Here is a 15,269-nt window from a genome sequence, read left to right as displayed (position 1 = left end):
TCAACACCGCTATGCTCGCTCGATACGAAAAGTCAGCTACACACATACACAGACACGTAGAAACTTCTTTCCGGCTTCGGCGCGTACACGATGGCCACGATGTGATGACAGCTACAGTCCCTTCCTTTATATATATATTCCGTACTGTTCATCATTGTTTGAATACTGATTTACTCTTCAGCATATATATATATATATAAGTGTTCGCCTTATCCGACAGCAACGACAGCACGGGGTGTACGCGTGTACCCCATCTTTGCTGTTCCCGCCCCACGGTGCACCACCAAGCCCAGAGCCGCCCGGAACCCAACCATCAGCTCCCCCACGCACCGTTACAACGGACTTCGTCAGTGACGAGAACGGAGAGCAACAACAACAACAAAATAGGGGAAGGGGAGGGCTTCGGTGAAAGGACGCGGCAAAGAGAAAAAGGAGAAAGCTGGCGAGCTCAGGGCTGTCCTCGCACATAGACACACACACACACACACACACACACAACTTCCGCAGCGCAGCACCACACCTATCCTTCGTTGTCGTCGTCATGAGCCGTCGGCTGCAAGACAAACAAAAGGCCTTTAGTCGATGTCCTCCGCATGCTCCGAGGTGGCCGACGCGGCAACGTCGTCGTCCTCCTCGCCCGCCTCCGCCCCTCCCACGTTGCTCTCCGGGTGCGCCACCGACGTATCCGCGTCCACCGCCGCCGCCAACGCATCATCGTCATCATCACCGCCGTCATTGTGATGGCTTTCCTCCTTTTTCGGAGGTGCTTCTGCTTCCGCCTCTGCGTCTGCTGCGTTGTCCTCCGCCTCCGCCTCCTCTTCCTCCTCTCCGTCCTCTTTCAGCAGGTCTGGGAACAGAAAGGAGGTGATAACCGTGCGCCCTCCAAACAGCTTTCCGGCGATTTGCTGCTGCGCCTCGGCGGCCTCGTCCACCGTCTCGTACTCGACAAACACACGCCCGTAGCCGCCCCACACGGGGTGTGTTTGCCGGTTCATGTAGCGGCCCAGCACCGCCCCAAAGTTCTTCTTCGCCTCATTGTACGCGGCGATGGCGGCCTCCTTCGCGGCGGCGTCGTCCTCGTCGTAGTCCTCGCCGGGCTTCGGTGCCTCCGGCAGCTTCGGGCGCCCTTCCCGCCGCGGCACGATCAGCCGCCGCACCCGGCCGAAATTCTCCACCTCCTCTTCAATGTCCGCCAGCAGACGGGAGTAGGCCGCATCGTGCACCAGCTCCTCCTCGTCGAACAGGTTCAGCAGCACAAGGACCGGCGTGGGGTAGACGGTGACCTGCGTGTTTGCGTAGAGGGGGCGAAGGTGAGGGTGCAGCGCGGCAAAGCGAGCGAGCATGTTGGGGAGGGAGAAGGACATGTCCAGCAACTCACGCATGACTTGCAGCGACGCTGCGGCGGGGTCTTCCGCCAGCACAAGCGCAGTGCTCTTCGCCCCTGCTGCGCCGCCGTCCATCGCACCACCGGCAGCGTTTCTATTCGCTGCCCCGCTGAGCGATGTGGTGTCCGGCATGCGCTCCCGTACTTGTTTCATCACGTAGCTGCCAGAGACCGGATCGTCGTCGGCGATCGCGATGTCCAGCCCTTCCCGCACGAGCAACGCCTTTAACCAATCGTGCAAGGGCAGCGCGACCGCCATCGTGTTGCCGAAGACGTAGCCGTGCACGTCAGCGCGGAACTCCGTCGCGGCCCGCAGCTCCGCAAACTCCCCGTACGCGTAGCCGTGACTGAACTCAAAAGACAGCACTTCCCCGGCATTTTCAAAAATACCTCGCACCGCGTCCGCAGGTATGGTAGCCGGAATGCCGACCAGCACAATTTTTGACTCCTCCACCCCCGTCAGCGGCTGCGTGTCGCGGGGACGGCGGATGGTAAGAGGCCAGACACTTCCATCCGCGGCGGTGAAGAGAAACCGCTGCGGGTCGGCTTCACACTGCCGGACGAGCTCGTCGATCATGTCCGCCAGGCGCAGCTCCATAAAGCTGAACGGCGTGCGCCGGCCCTGGTTCAGCGTCAGCTCGCGTATCTCGTCAATGTTGGACAGGTTCGCGTTGGGCGGGATGTGCCGCACTGCCTCCTCGCCCTCCTCCTGAATCAACCCCGTCTCCTCCGCCAGCTGCCGTATCTCCCGCTCCGTCATCATCCGGCGCACCTCGGGCAGCAGCACGCGGAAGTAATGCTCGAGGGAGTCGCGGGTCGTGTTGATGGGGAAGCCCGAGATGTGCGCCCGGCGCTGCTCGCGTGCGCGGCGGTCCACCTCAGGGGCGATTTTAGGCGCCTCCAGCAGCACCATCGCCCCACCGCCTGCGGACAACGTACCCGCCGGCGACCCAGCTGGATCGCTGCCGTTGTTATTGTTGGCGTTCCGTGCATTCGCGCCGTTCCCGTCCCCCCCCTCCGGCCCCGGCGACGCCGTCGACGGGCCGCCACGGACAAGGCTGAGTAAGCTCTTCGGCACGACCGGCACGAACTCGTCGACAGACGGCAGCACGCGCGCGGCAGCCGGCGCAGAGTTCGGCACGCGAGCTGCCGCGTTGGGGTCCTCGTTGTTGCTGACTCCGTGGAAGGTATCGGGTAACGGCAAAGGGTGCCCACTTGAGTCCGAATGCGGCTGCTGTTGTTGTTGCTGCTGCTGTTGTTGAAGGAGGAACTGCAGCAAGTCCGAGGTATCCATGCCGTTGTTGCTGTTCATATTCATATTAAAGCCGGCCATTCCATACGGCATCATTCCACCAAGGTTGCTACTGTTATTATTGTTGTTGGGATCAAACTGCTGCTGCTGAGGAGCCATCATATCGTAGAATGGATATCCGTTGTTGTAACCCATGTTCTGCGGCATACCATACGCGTTGCCGCCAGCGTAATCGAAGTCACCACCCGCCATAAAAGCCTGCTGCTGCTGCTGCTGCCATGCATTTCCATATCCGCCGTCGTAACGCGGCCGCTGATGTGGACGGTAGTTGCCATCATCGGCGTAGAATTTGTTCCCGTCGACGGCAGCGGTGGAGGTGTCGCGCTCGCGTGACGTGCTGCGGCGACGGCTGCCGTGGCTGTCGTTGTGTCCGTCGCGGCGCTGTAGCGCCCGATTGTAGCGTCCGCCACCACCGCCACTTCCGTCCGGGGAGCCGTAGCCGCGGACGGGGTTGCCGTCGCTGCGCGCGTCGCCACCATAGCGATCAGCGCGGGCGTCACGCTCACCTCGCCAGTCGCTATCGCTCATCTTCACCTCGTTTTTATATATAATGTTTGGGGTTTTCTCTCTTATTGTTACAGTTGCCGTTGCTGCTGCGGAGGAGTTCGAGTGCTATCGCTCCTTTCCTCAGGGGGGTTGTGCGCGGTCCGCGTGTGTGTGTGTGTGTGTGTGTGTGTGTGTGTGTGTGGCATCGTCGTTGATTCCGTTGGGTTGTTGTTGTTATTGCGTGAAGCGAAGTGAAGACGAAAAAGGAAATGTGAAGTGCAGCTGCGTTGTGGCGTGTGTGTGTGAGCGCCTCCCATACAAACCGTCCCTTCTCTCCCAGCACAACAGCTGGGAGTGCTCGAAAGACCTCCATTGAGCCCTCCTCCGAATACACGAGAGGGAGGGAGGGAGGGAGGAAGAAAGCTTCTCCACCCTGTTCAGCATTGAAGCCAACTTCAATGATCTGCTTCATTTACTATTATTATTAATATTATCGTGCTTGCAAGCAAGAAGGATATACATACTTGTCTCCTCCCCCCAAAAACAATGGAAGAAGGAGAAGGAAAACAAGGGCGGACGACTCTCCCCTCTTGTTATAAAATTTGGTCCCTTTAGTAGCGCGCCTTCGTTCGTCTGTGTGGGGAGGGAGGGGAGGGAAGGGGGAGCCTTAAAGAAGGCAGAGTAAGCAAGAAAATAATAATAAGAGAAGGCATGCAAAGCACGCGCTCTCACACAGGAAGAACCCCCACCCCTCCTCCACGTCCTCTACAGACGATGCAGATCACGCTCGGATCATAGATATATACCTTTTCCCATGGTGTAAGAAGACAGGAAGAGAGATAGCAATCAACACCAACACCAACAACAAACAACCATCGATTATGGAAAATAATAAAAAATAATAATTCGGAGCAGAAGCACGTGCGAAGTTAGCTCAGTTGAAGCTCATTCGCAAAGGACTGCAGCAGGCACTGCACCGTGCGGATGGGCACCGCGATGCTACGCCGCTTCTGCACGTGTTGGATACATCGTTGCAGCAGACGGCTTGTGACTAAAGCGGTGCCGTCCGTCGTCATCGCCGGGGCAGCATCGTTGCCCGCGTTGACGCCGTCCTCAGCTCCCACCTTTCGAGGAAGAGCCGAAGAAAGGAATGACGAGGCGGATGGAGGTAGCGGCAGGCCGGGCTTCGACTTCTGCTCCTCCTCCTCCTCCTCCTCCACCTCACGCTTCGGTGTGCTGCAACACGCAGGGCCGCGAAGAAGATCGGCTGCCATTGCGCTGTCTAAATCCCGCTGCCGATGCCCAGGCACGTCGTTGTGCACCTTCAATCGCCGCTCCTCCGCCAGGACCTGCCGACACTGATAGAGCAGCCACAGCAGGAACGCAACGAGGATGCCGCAGGAGCGGTGCATGCCTGCGGAGCAGTGCACCAGCGTCACTTCCGTCTCCTCAAACACCTCTGCAGAGTGCGCGAGACCACTATCGTGGTTGCTACGACTACTGCTACCACGACGACCACGACCACTGTCACATCGATTTGAGGCCCCGCAGGAACACGGAGGAGGACCGCCACCCCACGCATTACGTGAAGCGTCCTGCCGCAGACGAGCGTCTATGCTCGCGGCCAGCATCGGCGGCCACGTGCAACAGGACGGGAGCATCGCCGGCTGTGCTGCTGCTGGTAGTGGTGGCTGCGGCAGCCATGACACCGGCGAGTGTGTTGTACCCATCAAATTGCTTGCACCGGTGTTCGTAGTAGGGCCTCCGCTGATCGTCGTCGTGCTGCTGCTGTTGCTCATCACAGGCACACTCGTAGGCATCGGCAGTGGGCCGCCTTGCATGAAGGTGAACAGCGACGATTGGAAAAAAACGGACAGGTTGAAGGAGTCGGTGTCCTCCGCCGGGATCACCCACTTCCAGATCAGCCGACCGCTGAGCGGCAGCGTCGCGACGTAGAGCGTCATAGCGGATGCGCTGGCGGCCTGCGCCGGCGTGATGCGCGTCGACTGCGGATCGGCGCTCTCCGCGTAGGGGCTGGCGGTGCCCGGCATGTACGCGTACGGGCACCACGTCAACGGCTGCAAGAGAGAGGTGCAGGGGCGAGCAGGGCCGGGTGGCGCGGACTGCTGCTGCTGCTGCTGTGCGGGTGGGGAGAACGGATGGCTGGTGGTGGTCAGATCAGACGTGGTGCTGGCGGGCGCGCTCGCACTGTGCGGCGCGACGCGCGAGGCGGCCACCGCCGTATTCGCCGGCCCTGTCACGTCGCGCAGGTACCGCGTCAACAGATAGCGCCGAAACGCCTCACTTTCCGCGGTCATCTGCGCTGCCGCTACGGCTTGCGCCGGCTCGAGAAGGCGTACGGCAGCCTCTGCTCCGGCCCGCAGCAGCGGTAACGTCGGCTGTGCTAAAAACCTCTCTAAACTTGCTAGCAAATGCTGCTGCGGGGTGTCTGTCGTGCCAGCTGCTGCTGATGCTGCGGAGGACGTACCACCACCATTACGGCTGCTGCTGCTGCTGTTTGTGGACTGCAGCGGGCCATCGCTGTAGCACTGCACTACGCGACTCACCTGCAGCAGTTCCAGCCACAAGGGCTGCCAGGCAGCGTCCTTGCCGCTGATGTACACCTGCGCAGTGTGCAGGGCCTCCACGTCGTCCAAGGCGGTACTGGCAATGGGAGTTGGAGTGTCTGCGTAGCCAGCGGCGTGCACGGCGGCCTCGTACACGGTGTTCACCCGCGACGCGTTAAGACAGCCTTCCAACACACGTCGTTGAAGCAGCGGGTCACTCGAGCGCGAACCTGCACCGACGACGTAATCGTCGTCATCCGCGCGGCTCCTCTTTCCTTCTTCGTTTGCGGTACGAGTGATCGCAAGTGGAGGGTCCGACGTTGCTGTTGCTGCTTCGTCTGCGAGGTCGTCGGTCAGAACGGACTGGACAGAGCGCCGTGCAACTTCCGTTGCATCCCGCATCACGTAGGTGGTGATGATCGCTTTGAAGTCGCTCATGTGGTAGCGCACAAAGACGAGCGCACGGCGCTCCTCGGCCGACAACCCGTTGCTGCTACCGCTGCCGCTGTCGACCACGACATCGTCCGCGATATCTTCGCTGGGTGGGTGGCCGACGAAAGGAGAAAAGCACGATGGAGGTGAGGTGTCGAGCAGGTACGCACTCACCGGGCAGGCCATGTCGTGTCGCCGTTGCTGCTGCTGCTGCTGGTGCTCCCGCTGCTCTTGCTGAAGGCGAACCTGCGTAATCACAACCAGCAGGACCGCGCGAAGAAACTTCTGGAGAAAGAAGTTAATATCCACGTCCGGCGCCAGCGGCTTCTGTTGCTGCTGTGAAGGTGAAGAGGTGGACACAGTTGCGGCGGCGAGCGTGAAGCCGTCATTATCGTCGTCCTCGCTTGCGGGTTCTCGATTGCCGACAGCGACTGCGGACACGTGCGGCATCGATGGCTGCTGTTGCTGCTGCTGCTCGTCTTCCACCAGATTCGCGGTCTTCTCCTCGTGCTGTTGGTCCTGTTGCTGCGCAACGAACACCGTGGCGGCCGATGCAAGAAGGGTAGGAGGAGGTGGAGCGGGTGCCCGACTCGCCTGCTCCGCCTTCTGGCAGGTACGTCGTTGCGCCGCTGTCATGGACGCGGCTGTCCACGGGGCAGGCGGCGGGGGATAGAAAAGCTGCGCCGCCTTCTTGCGGCGATAAGCGTCACCAAACAAGAACAAATCATCCCTCGACGTCACCGCCGCCGCGGCGCCCGCCGGCTTGGCGCTGGAGCTTGTTGGTGCATCGGTCGAGGACGTGGCGGACGCACTGCCATGCGCGTCCTCTGGAGCTGTTGACGCTGCTGCCACTGCTGCTGCTGCGGCCCTTGCGCTTGCACGCTTGCTTTGCAGCTCCGCCGCCGCCGACGTGGAAGACCCTTTCCGCGCCGTGCTGCTGCGCGTGGTGGTCGCGGCGTCGTCTTGGCCTGTCCGTAGTCGCCGACGGGAGCGCTTCTGGCGGCTTAAGTACAAGGTCGGCAGGTGCGCCATGGTGTCACTTGGCCACCACGCGTAACTGCGCTGCTCGTGAGGCGTTGCGGTCGTCGCCGCACTGATATGATGATCGTGATTACTGTTACTACGGTTATTCTTACTGTTGCCTCCGTTCCCCTGCGCGTGCAGATCCACTTCTCCGCCCTCGACGTTTTCTGGAGCGGCCCCATCTCCACCTTCGGTCGGGAATGACGGACGATCGCGGCTGCTGCCAACACCGCCGCCACTCCCGGCGTTTCTTCTGCTGTTGTGGCTGTTGTTGTGATTCGTGTGTGCGTGGAATGGCAGAGCCGCCGCAGCGGTGGTGGTGGTGGTCGTGGTGAGACCAAAGAAATAATACGCCTCCTCTCGGGCATCCCGTTCCTCCGCCGCGGAGAGCTCTGGCGGCCAATCCGGTGTGGGGTGGCAGTGCGAGTGGTGATCACCCACAGCAGCAGCTGCGCTGATCACCGCGGTCTTCGTCGCCGCTGGACGACTACTCATTGCTGTCGTCGTCGTCGTCGTCGCACACGCGTGCGGCTGACGTAGTGCCGCCGCCCACGAAACGTGCGGCCCACTTTCTGATGTAAGTGGCACAGATGCGGCGTTGTTAGTGGTAGAGGAGGAGGCAGCACCACCGACAACAGTGGCAGAAGAAGAAGAAACTGCGGATTGCATTGTGCCGAGTGAAGCGGGTGTGATAACTGGCGGCCGTCGCGAGGCAAAGCCGCCGCCGCCGCTGCTGCCGCCCCCTCCACCTCTGTTGCTCATCATGCACAGCTTTGGCGTGAGCGTGGGGGACGTCATGGAGGAGAGGCTCGTGCGCAGCGAGGTCGAGCCCACGTGGTTCGGCGGGTGGTGGTGGTGGTTCTCATGGATGCGTTGGAAGGACAAGACCGGTGTTGTGGTCGTCCCTGCTGCTACTGCTGTTGTTGATGATGATGAGCCCGGTAACCGCCGAAGATGTGCTGTGCTCTGCGTGACAGGGCGGTTGTGCGGATGCGAAACGTGTATCTGATGTTGCTGCTGCTGCTGCTGTAGCTGCTGCTGTTGTTGAAGACGAGCCTGTTGTTGTTGCTGCTCGTAGCGCGCGAGCAGCTCCAGACCCCAGGGCTGGTAGTACAAAGCGGAGAGAGAGCGTTCACGAACCCAGTTTGGCAGCTCCACCGGCGTCGACGGCAGCGGCGTGTCTGCCACGTGCGCCAAGGCGGCGTCGCTGAGACTCGCGCGGTCGCAGCACTCCCCACCACCGCAACTACCTCGCGGAAAAGGGTAAGCATCGCGCTTCTCCACCGCTGACTGGATTGAAACGAAAGAGTCGCTGAGTGAGGGGGAGGAAGGCCGCTGACACGCAACCGGAGACGTTTGCACCGACACCACAGCAGCGTCGTGAGCGGGCGTGGATGACGGAAGATGCGGAAGCGACGGTGATGGACGTGCAAGTGAAGACGCCGCGGAAGACGTGAGCGACGCACGCGCCGCTGCGAGGTACGAGTGGCTGACGTTTTTGGTCGTACTAGCGTTGTTGTTGCTGCTGTTCACGCGAGAGGAGGTGGCGTGGTGCCCGGGCACCAGCCCCCCGCTGATGGCTGCAGGCGTGTGCAGCCGTGAGCATTGAAGGACGTGCTGCTCATTCCCGCTGCGACCACCATCTCCGTCCTTCATGTAATTGGTGTTGTTGCTGTCGCCGCTGATGGGCCCCCTGAAGCGAGATGACACGGAAGGCGACAGCAGGCGCTCCGTCGAGGTGGTGGCGCGTTGTGCCGCCGCTGCGGTGCACTGCGTTGCGGAGGGAGGAAGAAGCAGCGGCAGCGGTGGCCCGGGATGGAGGTGCGGCGTACGCGTCAGCGTCGTCGTGAAGGTGGTGGTGGTGGTGGCGGTGGCGGGCGCAGCAGCCGTCCCTCCACCGTTGTTATTTCGTGTGAGCGCCGATGCACGATGCTGCAGCCGCAGCAGCAACTCATGCGCCTCTGCTGTTGGTGCGGTGTAGAGGGAGGCCGCCTTTGGACCTTCGGTGATGGACGGTACGTAGACGCGCAGGGTGCTCTGCCGGTGCGTGCGCGCAGCCTTGCGCCGGCGCAGCATCTTCTTCCGACGACGCGAGCCGCCACAGACCCCTCCGTTGGCTCGCGCGACACCTCCGTTGTTATCGCTGATCCCCAGGTTGAGTACGTCGCCTACACCCACGCCGATTCCGCCGTTGCTGGGTGGTGTGACGCGCCCGCTGACGGTGCTGGACCACGTTTTATGAAAAGACATGGACGCGATGCTCGTGACCGGGGAGGCGGGGGATGAGGGGAGGGCGCTGCTGGTGTTGCTGCTGCTGTTCTTGTTGTTCTCTCCGCCGCGTCCGCGCAGCCAGTGCACGCCGTCCTCCCCTTCGCTGACGCTGCTGTCGCCATCGCTGTCATCGACATGGTCGTCACTGTCGCTGCTGCTGCTGCTCCTGTGCGAGATTGCGCCAACCGCCGCTCCGCCGCTTCTCAGGTACTTCTTCCTCACCGCTAAACTACCACCGCCACCGCCATTGTTGTTGGAGTTGCTGATGCCGGAGGGGTGAAGAATGTGACGCGCGAGTTGGCTAGCTGGCGACGGCGGGTCACGCAGTGACGACGGCGATGACACGATGGATGCGCGTAGTCGGTCTGCTGCCCGCATCATCATCGCTGACGGCTGCTGCTGCTGGAAGGAGAGGCGAGAGCACAGGGAAGCGCACGGCGAGACTCCGTTGTCGTTGTCGGTGCTGCCGTGCAGATGCCGCGGCGTCACCCCGGTCAGGCCGACGGCGGCCCCGAGCAGCTCACCGCTCTCGTCGTCTAGACCACAAAGATTGTCAAGCGAAGAGACGGACGAGATGTGCCGGCGCAGCCGCAGCGAGGGAAGACCAGACGTGAGGTGTCGCGAGGAGACGGACACCGCTGCGGCGCAGCTGCGATGACGACTGGACGTCAACGTCGTCGGGTTGCTGCCGTTGTTGTTTCTCGCATCCGCAGTGGTATTCCGATTCCTCTCGGTGCGCTGCGGCGGTGTGCGCAGTTCACCTTCATCGTCCAGCAGCGCAAGCGCTGTCGCTGATGTCGTCGCAGGCGACACAACCGACGGCGTCGGGGAGTAGAAAAACGTCTTGTTGGCGACGGCGCGCCGACGGTGCTGCCGCTGCTGCCGCTGCGCCTCCAGTTCCCGCTGGAACTCCTCCAGGGAGGGCAGGTAGTAGGCGTGGAAGATGGACGGGGCGGGCGTGACGGCGGTGGCGAGACGGCTCGCCGAGGGTGAGGGAGCAGAAGAGAAGGTCGCTGCTGTTGCTGCAGTCGGCGGCGCTGATCGCGGCGGTGTGTCGTCGCTGCGACTGCGGGGCAATGATAAGGGCGCGACTGCCGTAGACGCCGCAACGGCGGGGGTTCTGCTGGGCGGAGTGCGACGGCTCGTCACCGTTGCCGCTGTCGTCATCGGCGTCGTGCCGGTTGGGTGGTGCGCGCTTCCGCGAAACAGGTACTGCGACCACGTGAGAGTCGGCGTGGCGGACGCCGGTGGTGCTGTGATGGCGGCGGCGGTGAGGCGATCGAGGCGAGTGCGCTTCTGCGGAAGTGGATCCTTCGCTGTGTCGTGGCTGGCAGCCTCGGCCGGCCGGCCAGACGGCGGTGCGCTGGAGGAAGATACTGCGAAGTTGGAAGGAGGCATCACCACCGAAGCCGACGCTGCGTTTGCTGGCGTGTGTCCGTTGTGAAGGCCCGTCTTTTGCACTTCTTCCTCCTTCTCCTCTTCTTCGTTGTGAAGGGGGTGCCCCTCACTTGCGCCGACGGTGGCTTCTTCCTCGCCATCCGCACCGCCTCCACCGCCATCATCATCACCTCCGGCTGCCGCACTACCGCAAGAAATAGCAGCATCCTGCGAGAGTGTCGGTTGAGTGAGTCGGTCTGACGGTTCCGGCAAGCGTAAAGGACACGGCGCGTGCGGCAGCAGCACTCGGAGAAGATCAATATTCCAGGTGAGGGCCGAAAAAACGTAGGCGAAGTCGTCCTTCGGGAGGAGCCAGGTGGACGGCGCCGGGGCTGCCGGAGACGTGCTCGACGATGGCAGCCGTTGCTGCTGTGTCACGGACGCAGAAGGTGAAGCGCAGGGCCCTTCAGCAGCCGTCGCAGCCGCAACTGAGTCTTTTTTCACACCGCTGTCTGCCGTCTCTCGTCTCTCTTCCACAGTTGCCGTCGTTGCTGTCGCAGGCGACTCTGCGAGAGGAAGCGTCATCGGCGGCATCGATGCCGGTGCGACAGCAGTGGTGGCGCTCGCAGTGCTTCGGTACCCCTCCGCCGCTTTCGCACGCGGAGGAGGAGAGCGAGTGGGATAGTAAGGCTGTGCTTGCGTTGCTGCTGTTGGTGATGCTGCTGATGTTGATGCCTCGACAGAGCCGGAACGACTCGTCGTGCACGTCGCCACCGCCTTGCCCCCGACAAATGGAGGAGAGTTGGTGGACGCTGCAGAAGGGATCTCCCTGCGGTCGACACACGCATCTTCTGCATTTTTCACGTTGTTGGTGCAGCTGACGTGGATGCAGCTGCTTGCGTCGGGAAGCTGCGCGCTGGGGGATGCTGGGGAGGCAGAGGCGTTCCGCTGCAACCGCGCCAGAACTCTGGAAGAGGGGATGTACATGGATGCCGCGGCGTGGCTCTCCATTTTTAGCTGTTGTACTGTATTATATCTACTTACTTTGCTGTTTGCTTTAAGATGTAGTTGTACGCGTCGTGTATCTCCTGTGAATACGTACTGCAATAATAGCAGGTGAGTGCCTTACACGTGTGTGTGTGTGTGTGTGTGTGTGCACAGCGTGTTCACGTCCATTAGGAAACCCTATCCGCATCAACAGCAGCGGCAGCAGCAATACCAACGAGGGAGAGAGCTGTAAGGGTGTTCTGTGCGAGAAGGAGCTAAAACAAAAATATCAAAAGAATAGCAGATGAAATATATATATATATATATATATGTGTGGGTTTGTGTGGAGTAGGCGACAACAGTAGCAACAACAAAGGAGAATACGAGAAGGAGGAAGACACCTATATATCAAGAAGCGAAAGAGAAGTAACAGCGGAGAGTTGCCTCCGTTGAGGACTACAACAAAGGAGGAGTATCGAAGCAGAAGATGATTTTTCAAAAGAAGGCGTCTGCACAAACAATGCTGTTGCTGTCTCCACCTTCAACAGGAACAACAAGGAGGAGAACCAGAAAGGCGAGCGAGTTCGCTCTTGTCGTGTTTACACCATGTAAGACAGCGTTGTGTGTGTGTGTGTGCGTGTGCGTTGCAAAAAGTAGAGGAAGCAGAAAAACAGAAAAAGAAGAGGAGGAGAGGAGATTCGGGGTTGTGTATTTGAAAGAGGGTGAGAGAGTGAGCATCACAATTCCCCCTTCCCCACACACGCGCGCGGGGAACACAGACGACAGCGACAATGGGGCTGGAAGGCACTCGCTATATATACATACATAGCTGAAGAGAGCGCGTACGTGTGAAGTCGCATGCGGTAGCATGCGCATCCTACACGCGAAACAAAATATATATGCGCGGCGGCGATCTCGATTCGTCGCGTCACCAAAACAGTAATAATAAAAAGAGAGATACCTACATCAAGAGGGAATTCTTTTGCTTCAGCGTCGACGAAGAGAGAGAACACCGCTGCTTTTTTTCATTACTAAAATAACTGCGATGGTTGCTCACAAAGTCCACCGCCCCCTCGTAAAGAAGACCCTTCTGTGCGAAGAAGTAGAAACGATAATAATAATAGTAGTAGTAGTAGAAAAATGAAAAAAAGAAAACTGGAAAGGGGGAGAAAAATGGTAGCTGACAGAAGCGGTGGTAGCAACAAGAGCGGTAGAGCAGACAGAGACGGGGAGGCTTACTTCAAAGGGAGAAGTAGATAGAATAGTAAGCGCGTCCCGCTGGCTCGTGCCTTCGTTGGCTTCGCTTTCCTCCTCCTCAGCAACATCAACAACAAAATAATAATAATAACAATTGGAAAAAAAAGCATTGACGTCAAGAAGAGTTGTTAGTTTAATGTCAATGCTGGTCGTTGCCTCCATGACAGTAAAAACACACACAATCAAACAAGCAAGCATCGAAGAGCTCGCAGTGAAGGCGCGTTCGCATGTCTCCTTGCGAGCTCTTCGATGCTGAACGAACACCTCCGTGCTCTGACGGCGGACGTGGTCCATTCAATACATCAATAATATAAAATGGTAGCGCAGTAGAAAGCCGCAGGAAGAGAAAAGTCGAGACAGGTGACGTATCACAAAAGAGTATTATTTTTTCCTTTTACTAAATATATATATATATATATTATTCGGATCAGCATGCCTAGAACATCGAATTCGAACAGCTTGATAGCGACGTGCGACACAACGAAGCATGAAAGGGAAGATAGCACACAAAGGGACGAGCGAGCACTGGCAACAGAACCTTGCCCACACGTTTCTGCCTATATATATATATACTTCCACATTTATTTGAGGAGGGAGAGAAGGAGGGAGCTCAGGCAAGACCCTTTCTTCTCTTTCTCCATCAAAGGACGATAGATAGAAGGAAAATAGTAATAATAAAGAGAAACAAATCGATGAAGGCAGGTCACCGAGGCACGTCGGTAGAACAGAGAGGGAGAGTGAGAACGCGAAGCCTCTCAAGGAAAAAAAAAGGGGAAAACAAATACTCAATGCTATACTTCATCGCACCCGCAGAGCACGCAAAAACAGGCGAGCCGGTATGTATTCTGTTTTCAATGTATCGTCCAGCTTAGATAATAACAAGAATAGTGGGAAAAAGCTATAAAGAGAAAAGCACTTCAAATAACGAAGCACTTGCGCACCTGCAGCTCGGTTCCTCACACACAGGCAACGTGGAACATGTGGGAAGAAGAGAAGGAGAGAGAGAGAAAGAAAAAAAAAGCCTAACCGACACAGAGAAGCAGCATCAACGGCAGCAAAAAGAAGAAGAAGAAATGACGCTGAATGCGTGCGCAAGGAGGTGTTTCTTGGAGGAGAGGGAACACATACACCCAACACATAGGATATAACATGTGAGTCGTGAGACGACGTGCAGGTCGCCTTCCCCACCAAAGAAAGAAGGAACAGAAAATAAATAAAAAATAAGACGATATCGTTTCCAGCAGTAACTCGCACGAACGCTAAACATCACCTTGATGATTAAACAACCGAAAGGAGAGAGAAAGAGAGAGAGAGAGAGAGAGCAAACAGAGGAAACACACACGCACACACGCGCAGTGCACACCGCTATCTTTTATTCTCTCTCTCCGATATTTTCAGAGAAGCACGAAGCTAAATACCAACAACAGAAATCGATAGTAGAGAATTACAAAAAAGGACTGTTTTACGTTTTTTTTTCTTATTTTAGTAAAAAAGAAAAAATCAGGCAGGAAGAGACATTATTCGTCTTTATCAGATATTGATGGAGCCAACATACACCCACACACACACACACGCACACGTACGCACAGAGCAGGTGTGTGGTGAGGGCGTATGTTGGTTCATCCTGGCGCTACGGGGGAATCAACGTGACAACGAATCGAAAGCATGATTAACAGAAAATAAGTTAAAATAAATAAAGAAGAACGTCCGTTGGTGTTTAACGGAGAGACGACGCAGCGAAACTTACTGATATGGGATAATACTCATAGTCATAAGAATCATAAGAAAGAGTGAAGGAGAGGTGGATCGTTGTCTTCTCGTGTTTTCACGGTGCGCTAAAGATCAGAAATAGGAACAATCATTAATACTAAAACGGAGAGGTGGGTAAAGCAATGAAAACTCACGTAGAGCAACGAGAGGAACGCACAACGGGATACAATACTACTAATAATAGTAATAGTAGTAATAGACTGCAACCACCGTACACAACAACTATCACCTTCTATAAGATCAACAGAAGTGCAGGAGAGAGAGGGAAGAAAAAAAAGAGGTTCTCTTTCCTTCCAGGCAGTTCAGTTCGATGAATAGTGATAATAATAACAACAATAAAGCTGGTGAGACACGCATACGCGCGGCAGACAGAGGAAGCACTCAAACAAACACTCAGACACAC

General features: G+C 57.9%; 4 protein-coding genes across 4 annotated transcripts; all 4 read right to left on the bottom strand.

Moving 5' to 3' along the window:
- Nucleotides 1-575: 575 nt before the first annotated feature.
- On the bottom strand, nucleotides 576-3,319 carry ABB37_09766 (hypothetical protein; the record flags this gene model as incomplete). The annotated part of the gene is made up of 1 exon (XM_015809398.1): nucleotides 576-3,319. The coding sequence occupies exon 1, from the start codon at nucleotides 3,222-3,224 to the stop codon at nucleotides 576-578; it is 2,649 nt and encodes an 882-aa protein (XP_015652073.1). The 5' UTR covers nucleotides 3,225-3,319.
- A 792-nt stretch (nucleotides 3,320-4,111) lies between these two features.
- On the bottom strand, nucleotides 4,112-12,430 carry ABB37_09765 (hypothetical protein; the record flags this gene model as incomplete). Its single annotated transcript, XM_015809397.1, has 1 exon — nucleotides 4,112-12,430. The coding sequence occupies exon 1, from the start codon at nucleotides 11,861-11,863 to the stop codon at nucleotides 4,112-4,114; it is 7,752 nt and encodes a 2,583-aa protein (XP_015652072.1). The 5' UTR covers nucleotides 11,864-12,430.
- A 462-nt stretch (nucleotides 12,431-12,892) lies between these two features.
- ABB37_09764 (hypothetical protein) lies at nucleotides 12,893-13,390 on the bottom strand (the record flags this gene model as incomplete). The annotated part of the gene is made up of 1 exon (XM_015809396.1): nucleotides 12,893-13,390. The coding sequence occupies one exon, from the start codon at nucleotides 13,388-13,390 to the stop codon at nucleotides 12,893-12,895; it is 498 nt and encodes a 165-aa protein (XP_015652071.1).
- Nucleotides 13,391-14,141: 751 nt separating this feature from the next.
- ABB37_09763 (hypothetical protein) lies at nucleotides 14,142-14,363 on the bottom strand (the record flags this gene model as incomplete). Its single annotated transcript, XM_015809395.1, has 1 exon — nucleotides 14,142-14,363. One exon carries the CDS (start codon nucleotides 14,361-14,363, stop codon nucleotides 14,142-14,144), a length of 222 nt encoding a protein of 73 aa, XP_015652070.1.
- Between the last annotated feature and the right edge of the window lie 906 nt (nucleotides 14,364-15,269).

Source organism: Leptomonas pyrrhocoris (genome assembly GCF_001293395.1).
Source record: "Leptomonas pyrrhocoris isolate H10 chromosome Unknown, whole genome shotgun sequence".
Taxonomy (NCBI): Eukaryota; Euglenozoa; class Kinetoplastea; order Trypanosomatida; family Trypanosomatidae; genus Leptomonas; species Leptomonas pyrrhocoris.
Note: the sequence above shows the minus strand (reverse complement) of the source record. Positions and strands in the feature narration are given on the sequence as shown.